We start from the raw sequence: 16,014 nt of genomic DNA, 5'->3' as shown, positions 1-16,014 counted from the left end.
CTATATGTTTAATATCTGTTCCTTCTCCTACAACATGGGCCTCATGAGGATAGGGAATTTGTTCAATGTTGTAAACCCAGAATTTAGAGCAGAAAAAAAATATATTTTCAGTCATGTGCATGTATATGTAAATGAGTGAGCAACTTTATTAAACAGAGGGAATGATTCTTCATTCAGGACATGACTTGCCATATACCAAGAGATAAACCTACTAATTCAATGCTTTCTGAATAAAAATGAAGACAGACCACAATGGGTTTCAGGTGAAAATGGTGTACTAAATATTTCTTCTATTTTGTATCTAAAATATAGGTTATCAGATCGGGGGAGACCCTAGAAACCCAACTTCCTTTATATTTTCCATTTGAATGATATAAATGACTGTTTTTAATATCTTCTTTTAATTCTTGTATTTTTCTTTTTATAAAATTTGAAAAAAATACCCAATATGGAATTCCCTCTTGCGAGAAGGCAAGTATAAATGTGATTTCACACATACAAGTGAGAGCAAGAGCAAAAGTGAGAGAGAGAGAGAAAAAGTGAAAGAGATCACACGAGAGATACAGGACAAAAATATTTCTGTAGATGTTCTGATGTGTTTGTTAAAAGAGAAGAGAAATTTCCCAGTAGATGAATATATCAATGAGTAAATGATAAAATGGGTGGAATAAATGCAGAATCTGGATCAGATGGAACTCCTCACTTTCTCTAAGACTATCAGTTTTCAAGGGAAAAGAAAATGTCTCCCCCAAACCACACTACAGTGACAGAATTCATTCTCTTGGGACTCACAGACGACCCTGTCCTGGAGAAGATCCTGTTTGGGGTGTTTCTGGTGATCTACCTGATCACGCTGGCAGGCAATCTCTGCATGATTATGCTGATCAGGACCAATTCTCACCTCCAAACACCCATGTACTTCTTCCTTAGCCACCTCTCCTTCGTGGACATTGGCTATTCCTCCAATATCACTCCAAATATGCTGCACAACTTCGTCTCCGACCAGAAGACCATCTCCTATGCTGGATGCTTCACACAGTGTCTTCTCTTCATTGCCCTGGTGATCACTGAGTTTTATATCCTTGCTTCGATGGCATTGGATCGCTATGTAGCCATTTGTAGCCCTCTACATTACAGTACCAGAATGTCTAAGAACGTTTGTATCTCTCTAGTCATGGTGTCTTATACTTGTGGTTTCCTTAACGGACTCTCCCAGACACTGCTGACTTTTCACTTGTCCTTCTGTGGCTCCCTTGAAATCAATCATTTCTACTGTGCAGATCCTCCTCTGTTAATGTTGGCCTGCTCTGACACTGATGTCAAAAAAATGGCGATGTTGGTAGTCGCTGGCTTGACTCTGTCAAGCTCTCTCTTCATCATTGTCCTTTCCTACCTTCTCATTATTGCAGCCATCTTGAGGATCCGTTCTGCTGAAGGCAGGCACAAGGCCTTTTCTACTTGTGGTTCCCACTTGACAACAGTCACCCTATTTTATGGAACCCTCTTCTGCATGTACTTAAGGACCCCATCTGAGAAGTCTGTGGAGGAGTCCAAAATAATTGCAGTCTTTTATACTTTCTTGAGCCCAATGTTGAACCCATTGATTTATAGTCTACGGAACAAGGATGTGGTTCATGCTATGCAGCAAATCATTCAGGGAAATCTCTTTCATAAAATTGAAATTTGGTTATCTGTTCATTTGAAATAAGTGTCTGTGATAATATGGGGGTTAGAAATGAGTAACAGAGGGGTTCTTCCTGTGATAGAGTCCCCAATGCAATTTCTTTTTGAGGACCAACATCATTTAGTCTGTGGAACACTTGGTTAACTTAAAACAAACTCTCTTTTTTCTTAAGCAAGAAATTCCTAGGAATCAGAATGTTGCTGATATCCAGATTTAGAATCCTAATTGAAAAAGTATATTTGAGAATCACTGCAAAAGTACTCTCTATTTTGTCTGAATAATTGTATGCTTCCTTTTAAATATTTTTTAATGTTTATTTATTATTTTGAGAGAGAGAAAGAGAGAGAGAGGGACAGAACTAGATTGGGGAAGGGCAGAGAGAGAGGGAGAGAGAGAATCCAAAGCAGGTTTCAGGCTCTGAGCTGTCAGCAGGGAGTCTGATGTGGGTCTCAAACCCACGAACCATGAGATCATGACCTGAGCCGAAGTCAGATGCTTAACTGACTGAGCCACCCAAGTACCCCCAAATTGAGCTAGTCTTTTTTTTGTTTCTCATTTTTTTAATGTTTATTTATTTTTAAGAGAGAGAAAGAAGCATGAGTGGGGGAGGGACAGAGAGAAAGGGAGACAAAGAATCCAACGCAGGCTCCAGGCTCTCAGCTGTCAGCACAGAGCCCGACATGGGGCGTGAACTCAAGAACCTGGAGATCATGACCTGAGCCAAAGTTAGACGCTCAACCTATTGAGCCACCCAGGCACCCCTCCTTTTATTTTTTAGTTCTGAGAACCACTATGACTTCCAGGACCCAATGTGTAAATTTCAGGAACCAATCTGTAAACTCAGTCTTGGCAAATCTCTTAAACCAAATGGTTGACCTCTCTAGTCTTTCTTTATATGCTATTTATTTACTTCTATTTGCGATTTATTTTTTTCGTTGTTTAACTCCTTGGGTGAAGGCCTCTTCAGAAGTTCTTTAGCAATAGGATACAACAGGGGCGCCTGGGTGGCTCAGTCGGTTGAGTGTCCGACTTCAGCTCAGGTCACGATCTCACGGTTCGTGAGTTCGAGCCCCGCGTCAGGCTCTGGGCTGATGGCTCAGAGCCTGGAGCCTGCTTCTGATTCTGTGTCTCCCTCTCTCTCTGCCCCTCCCCCATTCATGTTCTGTCTCTCTCTGTCTCAAAAATAAATAAACATTAAAAAAAATTAAAAAAAAAAAGAAATAGGATACAACAAAATCAACATGCACAAAAATAATCATATGTGTCATACAGCTGTACTTTACTGTGCATTTATATATCACTATTTATTTTAATCTTCAGATAACAAATCTGTGAGAAAATTATGCTCTCCATTTATACCATTTGGAGTCTTAGGCACAGAGAGATTAAATGGCTTTCTACAGTCATTCAGCCACTAAATAGCAGAAAGGCAAACCCCTTGATTCCAAATATTCTCTCTTTCCTATTCTCATTGTGGTTACATTCAGCAAGCTGTAGTGCTGGGGGGAATGTTGGGGATAATAAAGGGATGAGGTTACTGCACTACATGAAGTCATGGTTATTATCATGAGGGTGTAATAGCTAATAATAGCTAACATGCAATTCCTCTCACATTCAGGTAAACATGATAATTTGTGTGCAATCAAAATAGAATTGTCTTAGTGTTTCATGGAAATCAGGCAGTTTTGATATATGGTAGATCTATTTAGACTATATTTTATGAATATGTTTTCCAGATTATAAAAGCACACATGTTCATTATAAATAACTATAAAATAAAGACAGATGTGAATAAATAACTTTTATCAGTGATATGTCTAAACCAAGGGATAATTTCTGTTTCTGGTTTCTGTTTTTCCATGTTTCTTCTCAGCAATTTTAGATGCATATATATTGTGATAATTTATAAGACAAAATTGGAATCCTATTCCAAATACAAATTTGAATGTTGACTTTCACTTGATAATGTAAAGTTTGCATTTCCTGCAGACTAAATATTTTTGATGAATACCATTTAAAAAGCATTTTTTAAATGTTTATTTATTTTGGTGGGAGGGAGAGAGACACAGAGCATAAGCAGTGGAGGGGCAGAGAGAGGGAGACACAGAAACTGAAGCAGGCTCCCCGCTTGTAGCTGTCAGCACAGAGCCTTGACACTGGGCTCAAATTCATAAACTATGACGTCATGACCTGAGCTGAAGTCAAAGGCTTTGAGCCACCCAGGTGCCCCCACCCCCCAATTCTTTTTAAGTTTATTTATTTATTTTGAGAGAGAAAGAGAGAGAAAGAGAGAGAGAGAGAGAGAAAGAGATGAGTGGGGGAGGGGCAGAGAGAAATGGAGAGAGACTCTGGAGCAGGGTCCTTGCTGTCGGTGCTGAGCCCAACAATGTGGGGCTTAACTTGCAAACCATGAGATTATGACATGGGCTGAAATCAAGTCAGGCACTTAACTGAAGGAGCCCCACAAGCACCCCAAGTAAATACAGTTTCTAATGTAGCTTAATACTCCATAATTAAATTATACCTGAACTTAATTACAAACAACACATTGATTCTAGAAAAGCAAATTGAAAAATATGGAAATATCTAAGGAATAAAAGCAAAATTTACCTATGATCTCTTACCTAAGACAGCTGCTTTCAACATTCTGGTGTGTTTTCTTCCATTTGGATTATCTTCCAAACCATTATTTCATATCTATGCATCCTATTGTTTTTAAGACTGACTCATATCTCTATGTACATATGTCTCTGATTGTTTCTTTAGGATCGGTCTTAGATGTATGATTGTTGAATTACATGTTTTGAACAGTTTTCAAGCTCTTGCTAAATTTTTTGATGTGTAGATTTCCCTCCAGAAAGCATCAACCATTTATACTTATGAGTAGTCATGTTTGAGAGTAAATATTTCACTATGTTGTTATTAATATTAGGGAATATCCTCTGAGGGTATTTACTTCTTTGTTGTCTCCATAGCAATTCTTGGGAAGGAAGTCTGTTTTATTTTAACAGAATATTATATATATATATATATATATATATATATATATATATATTTCCAAACATTCTGACTACTTTACTTTTACCTTCATTTCTCTAAAACATAAATACTATAGACACAACTATTATTACATCCATGAATAATCTTTCTGAGTGATGGAATAAATGCAGATTTCTGAGATGGGCTAAGTCGATAAAACCTAGCTCCATATAGAAATACATCAAAATGATAGCATTGGTTGAGTTCTGGAGTTGTTATCTACACACAGCATGTTTATAGGCAGGTAATCTTATAACTTGCTATAATGTCATTTTAGGACTTTGGAAAAAATCCAAATGATTAAAATTTTATCAAATTATGTCCTATAAGTATAAATTTAGTACATAAATGCATGCATTTATTATTATTATTTTTTCTTTCCCTTTCTTTTTTTTTAAATTTAAATTCATGTTAGTTAATATATAGTGCAGTGTTCGTTTCAGGAGTAGAATTCAGTGATTCATCACTTATCTATAACACCCAGTGCTCAGTCCAGCAAGTACCCTCTTCAATGTAAAGTATATATTTAACAAATAAAGAGACTACATCAGTTTGATGATCCCCTTTTACTTCTGATGATTCCTCATGTGAAGAATATTTACATTATTATTTGGAAAATATATATATATATATATTTGCTTTGTACTGTTCTCCACCCTAAATTTAAATAAGGTTATATCTCTATTATATTTTTCGTTGCCATATTTTATAGGACTATATTGAATTATTCTTGATACAATTCTGTTGTATGTTGTAATATCATATGTACCTCTTTTCATCACATTTTAAAACCATTTCCTCCTACTAGCTATTAAGCAGCCTTTGTTTTTCCATTGATTTGTGACATCACTTTTATTGCACACTAAGTGAATCTATTTCTGGCCTATTCTATTCCTTTGATCAATTTGTACATACATTTTGAACTAAATTCATATAATTAATGTAGATTTAAGTAAGTGTTAATTTCTGGTAGACAAATTTCATCTTCATTATATGCATGTCTTTCAAATTCATGGTAGGATAGTGCAAATCAAATGCTTCTACCTATCTAACATTTTGTAACCAAGAAATTATGCATATGATGGCTCAATCTGGATAGCAGGTGCACCCATACACATGATTTCAAATATAGTGATATATGCAACACATATTCCTTGTAAATTATTGGAAAACATGGAAAAATATTTTAGCCTTCATAGTATTGTTATAGTTTGGTCCCCACATCTGATGGGGAAATGTATGGAATCTCAGCAGTAGAGAGGTCTACTTTGGGATGAAAGGTTACTGGTGGGTTAAGATTGTTGTTTCGTTTTGTTTTGTTTTGTTTTTGCCAGAAAAGCAAAGAGAGTATAAATGAAAAGCAAAACATTTAACTTTGACATATTAATATTGTGTATTTGTTAACATTTTTACACAAACGTTTATTTTTGTACCATACCAGTGTTCATAATACAACATTATTTTTCACTAAAGATATCTAAACACAGAATCTTATTCACAATTAGGTTGTCCTTTGTCAGTAACTGTCCCCTGAAAGACTGATGTGCCCACACATACTTCTCAACAGTGCATCATTTCAAACACGGCGGAGAAAAAAAGCCTACGTTGATTTTAATTAAAGTATTAGGGAAGCCTGGGTGGCTCAGTCAGTGAAGCATCAGGCTTCAGGTCAGGTCATGATCTCACAGTTTGTGAGTTCAAGCTCTGCCTTGAGCTCTGTGCTGACAGCATGGAGCCTGCTTAGAATCCTCTCTCCCTTTCTCTCTGCCCCTCCCCCGCCTGCTCTTCTCTTAAAATAAATAACCTTAAAAAAATAAACATTAAGCTTTTAAATAATCAGAAGAAAACATTTCTGAGGTAAATTGCAGTGGAGAAATTCACAGTGGAAGACCGTAGAACTATCTAAAATCAAGAGGCATATTATATTTTGGGAAGTATTTGCCCCAAATAAGATAAAGTGGTGAAGGTATTAACACACGATTCAAAGTACTAAAACACCATCATATAAATAAATGTTGAAGGCTATATGCAGAAAATAGATAAAAATACAAAAGTGCTAAAAAATTAATGAGTAAAAATACTAGTAACTAAAAATATGAAACAAATGCTCCAGTGCCAATTTGCCAACTTCAAACCCAAAATACAATAATATGTTAAGATATTGGAACCGGGGTTCACCTTCGTTGGTGGGAACTCCCACACCCCCATTCAAATCACATGTCAGAACTGGAGAACTTACCAGTTTAGTTTAGACGGGTTTTCTTTACAGATGAGTTGGAGCTGACCCCAGAGAGCCAATTCTTAAATATTCAGATTTGAAAGCCAGTTGTTAAATGGATCCTCTTGAAATTGGCAGGGGAGTGGGAGTATTTACAACAATGAAAAAATTGGCTAATGCTACCGATCAGGACTCCCCACCCCCCACCTTATCATTATACCAATGGTTATGCTTTCAGTATTTGTCAGATTAATCTTATGTAGTTTGTAGTTTAAGGGATCATGGTCCTAACTGTGTCTATAGATAAACCTAAGGCACTAATCAATCATCAATAAAGAAAAGATGATAATTTCAAACAAAATAATTGAAATAAGATACTTTTGTGGATTTATATTTGATTTCAAAAAAGACTGGCACGTTCTACATTATGGGTGTCAAGAAAACGATAATACAGTTTTTCTGAAAATCAATTTAACATTATGTTTTCAGGAGTCTTAAAAATGTATAAATTTACTCAGCTATTCCAATTTTAGGAATGTGCAAAAAGCAAACTAAAACACTTGGGTGGAGAATTTGATTGTAATGTTTGTTTTATAATTGAGGAAAAAGAAATGAATGGCCTATTAAATACAGGCAGCCCTCACTTTGTGTGGCACTGTGTTAACTAAAACTTGTGCTGAATTCAAATGCCACCTGCTTTGCACAGTTGTCAAAAAATCTCAGTTGTCACAGCTGCCCTGCATTTTGTAACAGTTAGGCATAAGCAGTTGCCAGAGAGAAAACTGGCTGTAAGTAACCAGGGCCTCCATAAGTGAGTGTTGGCTATATCATAAAGGAGAATTTGAATATCATGTGACTGATTTTAAATTATAATGTTCTACAGACATCAAAATAAAGAAATTACCAGTTAAGGACAGGGAAAATGATTTTTTATAGCTTTTTATGAGAAAAGAAGGGTGCATTAATATATACATTATGATGACTTTGTTATCATAGAATTAAGGAAAAGTAAATCTTGTTCCTTGTATCTATGTACCAGTTTTCCTTGATAAACAACTATCTTTTTTATAAGAAAACAAGCAAACAAAAAAAACTACGTATTTCCAGTAAGATTCAGATCTCAGTTTATAAAATTAAAAGACCTGTATTTATTAATGTCAGAATTTAGAAATAAAAGTAGGAAAAGTACGAGTCGGACTGTTCTATCACTTATTGAATTGGAAGTTCATCTAGGTTCTTTTTAATTCAAATTTTATTATTTTTCTCCTTAAAAATATTGTGCTTTTGAATATATTGAGATTCTTCAGGGGTAAATAGAACCAGGCTGATTTGTTAGGAGTGGGGTGCAAGCAAGTCAATATCAATCTCTGTCTACAGAGTTTTAATGTGGAAACAAAACAAAATTTGTATTTAATTCTGAAGTTTACTTCTTAAAAGACAATTTCTTGAAATAAAGGATTTTTTTTTCTTCTTGAGCTGTAACGTTATCATCATAACATACTGTGACATTGAGATTAAGTGAAACACATTTCTCTTCCAATAAATTGTAACTGATGAATCAGTGTTTTCTGATGTTTTTATACCTACTATATTTATACACATAGACAATGAAATGAACACTCCCAATGCTATTGGGGATGAGAGTTACTGTACACATCGAGACATCTAAAAGAAAAGGAAAAAAAAGTCGGAATAAAACTGAAACTCTACCCTAATAACTTTCTGTAAGAGGAAGAATACAAATTGCCAAAATATTAAAAGGAAGAGATATTAAATGTGTCACACTAATATCAAGCTACATTATGCACTTCAGTAAAGACCAATTTCAAAGAGTATCAAATAATCTGGAATAATCCTATGCTACAATTTAGTTGTAAAATACTAAAACCATGCTTATTAGGGTAGCTGTTATTTTACAGTAGTTTGTGGGTAGACAAGAGCCGAAAGGTAATATGTAGAATTATAGAACAAATTGCTGTCAATAATGAAGGGACAAAATGATAAAAGTGTCTTATGTAAGCAATAAAAATTCTAAATCAGGAAATGGGTGTTGTTTCTGTTAGAACTCACTTAGTCCCTTTCTGCTACTTTATTCTTAGTACATAGAAATGCAATGGATTTCTGCATATTGATTTTGTATCCTGTGACCTTACTGAATTCATTTGTCAGTTCCAATAGTTTTAGGGGGAGTCTTTAGGGTTTTCTACATACACTATCATGTCATTGTCAAATGGTGACAGTTCTTCCTTACCAATTTGGATGTCTTTTATTTCTTTTGCATGTCTGATTGCTGTGGTTAAGACTTCCAATATTATGTTGAATAACAGTGCTGAGAGTGGACATCCTTGTCTTGTTCCTGATCTCAGGGGAAAAGCTCTCAATTTTTCAGCATTAAATATGATATGAGCTATGCGTTTTTCATATATGGCTTTTATTATGTTGATGTGTATTCCCTCTAAACCTTTTTGTTCAGGATTTTTATTATGAATGGATGTTGTACTTTGTTAAATGCTTTTTCTGCATATATTGACATGATTATATGGTTTTTATCCTTTCTCTTGCTGATGTGATATATTACATTGATTTGCAAATATTGAACGATCTTTGCATCCAGAAATAAATCCCACATGACCACTGTGAATAATTTTTTAATGTATTGTTGTATTTTTGCATCTATGTTTATCAGAGATATTCTGTAGTTCTGTCTTTTTTTGCAGTGTCTTTATCAGGTTTTGGTATCAAAGTAATGCTAACTTCATAGAATGAATTTGGAAGCTTTCCTTCCTCTTCTATTTTTTGGAATAGTTTGTAAAGAATAGGTATAAACTCTTCTTTAATTGTTTAGTAGAACTCATCTGTGAAACCATCTTGTCCTGGACTTTTGTTTGTTGGGAGTTTTTGATTATCAACTCAAAATCATTGCTAGTAATTGATCTTTTCAAATTTTCTATCTCCTCCTGATTCAATTTTGGGAGATTACATATTTCTAGGAATTTATCCATTTCTTCTAGATGCCCAATTTACTGGCATATAGTTTTTCATAATATTCTCTAAAAATCCTTTGTATTTCTGTAGTATTAGTTGTTATTTTCCGCTTTCATTTATGATTTTGTTTATTTGAACCCCCTCCTCCTTTTTTTTTTTTTTTTTTTTGATGAGTTTGAATAAAGGTTTTTCAATTTTGTTGATCTTTTCAAAGAATCAGCTCCTGGTTTCATTGTGACCTGTTCTATTGTTTTGTTGTTGTTGTTTTAGGTTCTATTCCATTTATTTTTGCTTTAATCCTTATTATTTCCTTCCTAACTCTGTTTTTGGGTTTTGTTTGTTCTTCTTTTTCTAGCTTCTTTAAGTGTAAGGTTAGGTTGTTTATTTGAGATTTTTCTTGCTTCTTGCAATAGGCCTGTATCCCTATAAAATTCCCTTAGAACAACATTTGTCGCATCTCAGAGATTTTGGACTGTTGTGGGTTTTTTTTTTTTTAAAGTTTATTTACTTATTTTGACAGACAGAGTGAATGCAGGAGGGGCAGAGAGAGAGAGAGGGAGAGAAAGAATTCTAAGCAGACTCCACACTGTCAGCACAGAGGCCAACACAGGACTCCAACTCACGGACTGTGAGATCATGACCTGAGCCAAAACCAAGAGTTGGATGTTCAACTGACTGAGCTACTCAGGCACCCCTGGACTGTCGTGTTCTCACTGTGATTTATTTATTTATTTATTTATTTATTTATTTATTTATTGTCATTTTTATTTCCTCTCCTATTTCTTGGTTGGTCTGTTCACTGTTTAGTAGCATGTTATTTAATCTTCACGTGTTTGTGTTTTCTCTAGATTTTTTCTTGTGATTGATGTCTACCTTCATAGAGTTGTGACCAGAAAATATGCGTGGTATAACTTCAATATTTTTGAATTTTGAATTGAAGCTTCTTTTGTGGCCTAACATGTGATCTATTCTGGAGAATTTTCCATGTGCACTTGGAAAGAATGTGTATTCTGCAGTTCTGGGGTGGAATGTTCTGAATGTATCTGTTAAATCCATCTGTCATTCAAAGCCATTTCCCTGCTGATTTTCTCTTTGGATGATCTATCCATTGATGTAAGTGGGGTGTTAAGGTCCTCTGCTATTATTGTGTTACTATTGATACTTTCTTTATGTTTGTTATTAGCTGCTTTATGTATTTGGGTAGCACCGAATTGCTCAGCACTTTCTCTGTGTTGTTCCCTGAAAAGCTTTGGGTGGTAGGCAGGGCCTATGGTTAGACCCAGTATCTGCCCCCAGCTCACTGCTGGGGCCGCAGTAAGACTGGTGTGTGCGCTTACCTTGACCTCTCCCCAGGGGAGGAGTCACTTTGGTGTGGGGCTGGTTCCCATCAGGCTTCGTGCACACTATTAGACTTGTGGCACCACTTTGGATGGACCGTGGCCAAGAGCATACTGAAGTGGGCAGGTTCAGGGACTCCTGGGTGGCTCAGTCAGTTAAGCCCCCTTCTTCGGCTCAGGTCATGATCTCACTGTTTGTGAGTTCGAGCCCTGCGTCGGGCTCTGTGCTGACAGCTCAGAGCCTGGAGCCTGCTTTGGATTCTGTGTCTCGCTCTCTCTCTGCCTCTCCCCAGCTCACGCTCTGTCTCTATCTCAGAAATAAAGCATTACAAAAATTTTTTTGGAAGTGGGTAGGTTCATGGGAGCAGGGTGCCCGGTGCCAGCAACATCTGAGCCAGTCCACTGCAGGAGGGGACCTGAAGCCACCTGGAAAAACTTCTTCCCAGGCCAGAATGGAGGTGCTCATCTGTGGCAGAGCATGGGGGTGGAACACTGTTAGCAAGCTGGGTGGCGAGTGTTCCTGCTGTACTGGTTCCCACAGGTGCCCATGCATCTAGACTCGGGTTGGGGAAGGGGGAGGGCAGTGATCTCCACCAGCTCTTATGTTTTTGGAGCAGTCTCCCAAATATCGCTGTTCCTCCAACACATGCTCTGAGATCAGTAAATAAATCTTCCCTTATACCCCATGCATTTTTCAGATTGCGGCTTCTGTGCTGTCTCTCAGTAGGGATGTTTGTTATGATATCTTTTTAAAGGCAGAAACTCAGTTTTTTCCTTCCCTCCAACCCCCGCCCCCCCGAGCTGAGTCCCCTGATTTTTAAAGTTGTAGATGTTAAGCACCCCTGATTATAAGAACTCACTAAGTGAGGCCCTTTAGATTTTCAAAGCCAAATATTATGGGGATTCATCTTCCTCATGTGGATTTCCCATGTCTGAGGGGTCTGGTGTGGGGGGTCTATTCCTCTCGCCTCTCCCTTTCTGCCACGTCCCTCCATCCTGTGGACAGTCCCACCGGTCCATTTGACTCTGGACTGTATTTTCCACCCTTCCTATCCTCTCTGATGTGGCTTCTTCTCTACATTTGGCTGTGGAGAGTTTATTCTGCCAGGCTTTGGGTCATTTTCTGGGTTATTACACTGATGAGGCTATAATCTAGGTGTATCATGGGTTGAGGAGAGCCTAGGACCCTACTATACACTGTCTTCCCAGAGAGTCACTGTCATCTTTTTAATTCCTGCCATTGAGGTGGCTGGGAAGTGGTATCCAGCTATAGTATTAGCTTGCATTGTCTTGACAATTATAGATGTTGACATTCTTTTTCTGTCATTATTGGCCATTCATGTATCTTCCATGACGTACCTATTCACTTCAGAATTTTTTTGAAAATGGGGCCGGTTATATTTTCTCCCTGAGTTGTAGAGGATGTGTATGTATTCTGAATGTAGGTCATTTGTCAGGATTACTCGATATGAACATTTTTCCTAGTCTGTGGTTTCCCTGGTCTTTGTGCTCCTCAAATCTCTCATATATCTTAACGTCCTCTTCCTCACTCTCGCTAGATGATGCCTCATGTGTAACACCTCAGTGTTTACAGGGGAAAACAGGCTTTCTAATAGGAATTCTCACTTTACTATATTAAAAAAGCAAAACTAACCTACCCTTATTTTATACCTTCCATAGTATTAAAACAGATAGCTAATTTTTCTAATTGTGCTAAAGATCTCATGACAGAACTAAGCAGTGTATGTATATGTTATGTAGGGATATTAACCCCAAAGGAGAATTCAGTTCCCAGAGCATTAAATTAAGGTTATGCCCATGAGGAACAAAGACTCTTTTAATTGGCTTTTTGGAATTATTTTTTACTCTACAGAATATACTTAAGAAATATATTATAAATCTTCCCACCTTGTTTTACAAAACGTGGCAAATCAGCTTGTTACAGGTAAATCGTTTTATACATTGTTTACTAAAAATATGTTATGTCCTTTTGTATGGATATTAGTATCCCAACAATATGGAAAAAATTGCATTTACACGCATTCCATATTCATTTTTCTTCATAGCATTTGGTTGTAACTAACATAATGATAGATATCTTTGTCTATGTACTTAAATCTGTCCATTCTCTTACTATATATGCTCCATGAGGTTGGGATGTTTGGTCACTGCTATAATCCCAGAACCTAGAACAGAAAGAAAAAAAACAGTCTTTACAGTGTAAATGAATAAATGAATGTGTGAATTTTCAAAGCAGCAAGATGCATTCTTTATTCTGCCAACTCTTAGCTAAATATCCATACACAATATTTATTTCACTCAATAAGTTTTGTGAATGGAATTAAGCTAGATAGCAACGACTTTCAAGTAAAGTGCTGTACTGAAGATTTATCTTCTAGAATATATCTGAAACAATAGTATATGAGAGTTGGTGGGACTCTACATATCCAAATTCCCTTTTTGTCCATTTGAATGATGTCAATTGCCTGTGGCTTTTCATATCTGAATTTCATTCCTTTGGGTTTTTTTCTTAGTGTGTAAAAATCAAATATGCAGTTCCTCAAGAAAACGGGTATAAATTTATGAATATGTATATAAATAAAATATGTAATATTATTACATTATTATGTATTAATTAGTATAAAATATGAATATATATATATATATACACACACACAAACAAAGGTGACACTGTGTGTGTATATGTGTGTTTGAGTTACAAAAACAAAGAGATAACAAGAGACACAGAATAAAAATATTTATGTAGATAATGTAATGTATTTTTTAAATAGGGAAAATTCCAAGTAGATGAATATACCAATGCCTAAATGATAAAATGGGTAGAATAAATGCAGAATCTGGATCAGATGGAACTCCTCACTTTCTCTAAGACTATCAGTTTTCAAGGGAAAAGAAAATGTCTCCCCCAAACCACACTACAGTGACAGAATTCATTCTCTTGGGACTCACAGACGACCCTGTCCTGGAGAAGATCCTGTTTGGGGTGTTTCTGGTGATCTACCTGATCACACTGGCAGGCAATCTCTGCATGATTATGCTGATCAGGACCAATTCTCACCTCCAAACACCCATGTACTTCTTCCTTAGCCACCTCTCCTTCGTGGACATTGGCTATTCCTCCAATATCACTCCAAATATGCTGCACAACTTCGTCTCCGACCAGAAGACCATCTCCTATGCTGGATGCTTCACACAGTGTCTTCTCTTCATTGCCCTGGTGATCACTGAGTTTTATATCCTTGCTTCGATGGCATTGGATCGCTATGTAGCCATTTGTAGCCCTCTACATTACAGTACCAGAATGTCTAAGAACGTTTGTATCTCTCTAGTCATGGTGTCTTATACATGTGGTTTCCTTAATGGACTCTCCCAGACACTGCTGACTTTTCACTTGTCCTTCTGTGGCTCCCTTGAAATCAATCATTTCTACTGTGCAGATCCTCCTCTGTTAATGTTGGCCTACTCTGACACTTATGTCAAAAAGATGGCGATGTTGGTAGTCGCTGGCTTGACTCTGTCAAGCTCTCTCTTCATCATTGTCCTTTCCTACCTTCTCATTATTGCAGCCATCTTGAGGATCCGTTCTGCTGAAGGCAGGCACAAGGCCTTTTCTACTTGTGGTTCCCACTTGACAACAGTCACCCTATTTTATGGAACCCTCTTCTGCATGTACTTAAGGACCCCATCTGAGAAGTCTGTGGAGGAGTCCAAAATAATTGCAGTCTTTTATACTTTCTTGAGCCCAATGTTGAACCCATTGATTTATAGTCTACGGAACAAGGATGTGGTTCATGCTATGCAGCAAATCGTTCAGGGAAATCTCTTTCATAAAACTACAATGTTGCATCTGTTCATTGTAATTACTGAGTGTCTGTAATAACATCGTGGTCCCTTCACAGGACAAACCTACTACTCTACAGTCATAATGTAGCTTCATAAACTCTCAATGGCATTAGCAAATTTCTCCTCAAAATTAATAGCTTCAGGACAAATTGTTTCCATAGAAACTGTAATGTTGAAATTAAACACCATTTTCCTTAGCAAAAAATATCAGAATATAATTTGGTGTTATTCCAATAATTACATAAAATATTTCAACATCTTTACTTACTTGAGGGTAAGTATTAGGATTAATTCAGTCTGATAAGAACACTGGAAATCCATCTTCTTTGATCATATGGTCTACAGAGGCATAGTAAGGTTCAAACTGGAGTGTTTAGGTTTATACTTAAAAAGAATATGAGAGGTGTCTGGGTGGCTCAGTCCGTTAAATGTCTGACTCTTGAATTTGGGCCAGGTCATGATCTCATGGTTGTGAGGCTGAGACCTGCATCTGGCTCTGTGCTGGGTGTGGAACCTGCTTAAGATTCTCTCTCTCCCTCTCTCCCCTGTCCCTCCACTACTCTTGTTCTAGCTCTCTCTTAAATAAATAAATAAATAAATAAATAAATAAATAATAATAGAATAAAAAATGTGAAATAATCTATTCTTCAATGAGTGATATAGAGCAATGGTTCTGAGGCCTGAGGAATCACTGGAATGACCTTGGGGAAATTTTAAATATATGGATCCTTCGTTGTATTATGCTTTCTATGTATTTTTCCTAACCAATTTTGTAGACATCCTGAGAAACTTTTTGTCTTATTGTAAATACTGTTTATGCTCCTTAATCTTGAAAATAAACTGTGAATACTTGCTTGTAAGTTTCCATAATTATGGATCCAAATCTA

The 16,014-nt window shown here is 36.5% G+C and overlaps 2 protein-coding genes across 2 annotated transcripts; both read left to right on the top strand.

Annotated features, from left to right (window-relative positions):
• Positions 1-739: 739 nt before the first annotated feature.
• On the top strand, positions 740-1,708 carry LOC102961969 (olfactory receptor 5M10). The gene has a single exon (XM_007088832.2). The coding sequence runs from the start codon at positions 740-742 to the stop codon at positions 1,706-1,708; it is 969 nt and encodes a 322-aa protein (XP_007088894.2).
• Positions 1,709-14,180: 12,472 nt separating this feature from the next.
• Positions 14,181-15,161, top strand: LOC102961694 (olfactory receptor 5M10-like). The gene has a single exon (XM_007088831.2). The coding sequence runs from the start codon at positions 14,181-14,183 to the stop codon at positions 15,159-15,161; it is 981 nt and encodes a 326-aa protein (XP_007088893.2).
• Positions 15,162-16,014: the final 853 nt, after the last annotated feature.

Source organism: Panthera tigris, chromosome D1, assembly GCF_018350195.1.
Source record: "Panthera tigris isolate Pti1 chromosome D1, P.tigris_Pti1_mat1.1, whole genome shotgun sequence".
In the NCBI taxonomy this organism is placed as follows: domain Eukaryota; kingdom Metazoa; phylum Chordata; class Mammalia; order Carnivora; family Felidae; genus Panthera; species Panthera tigris.
The sequence above is the reverse complement of the archived record's forward strand: the minus strand, read 5'-3'. Positions and strand labels throughout refer to the sequence as shown.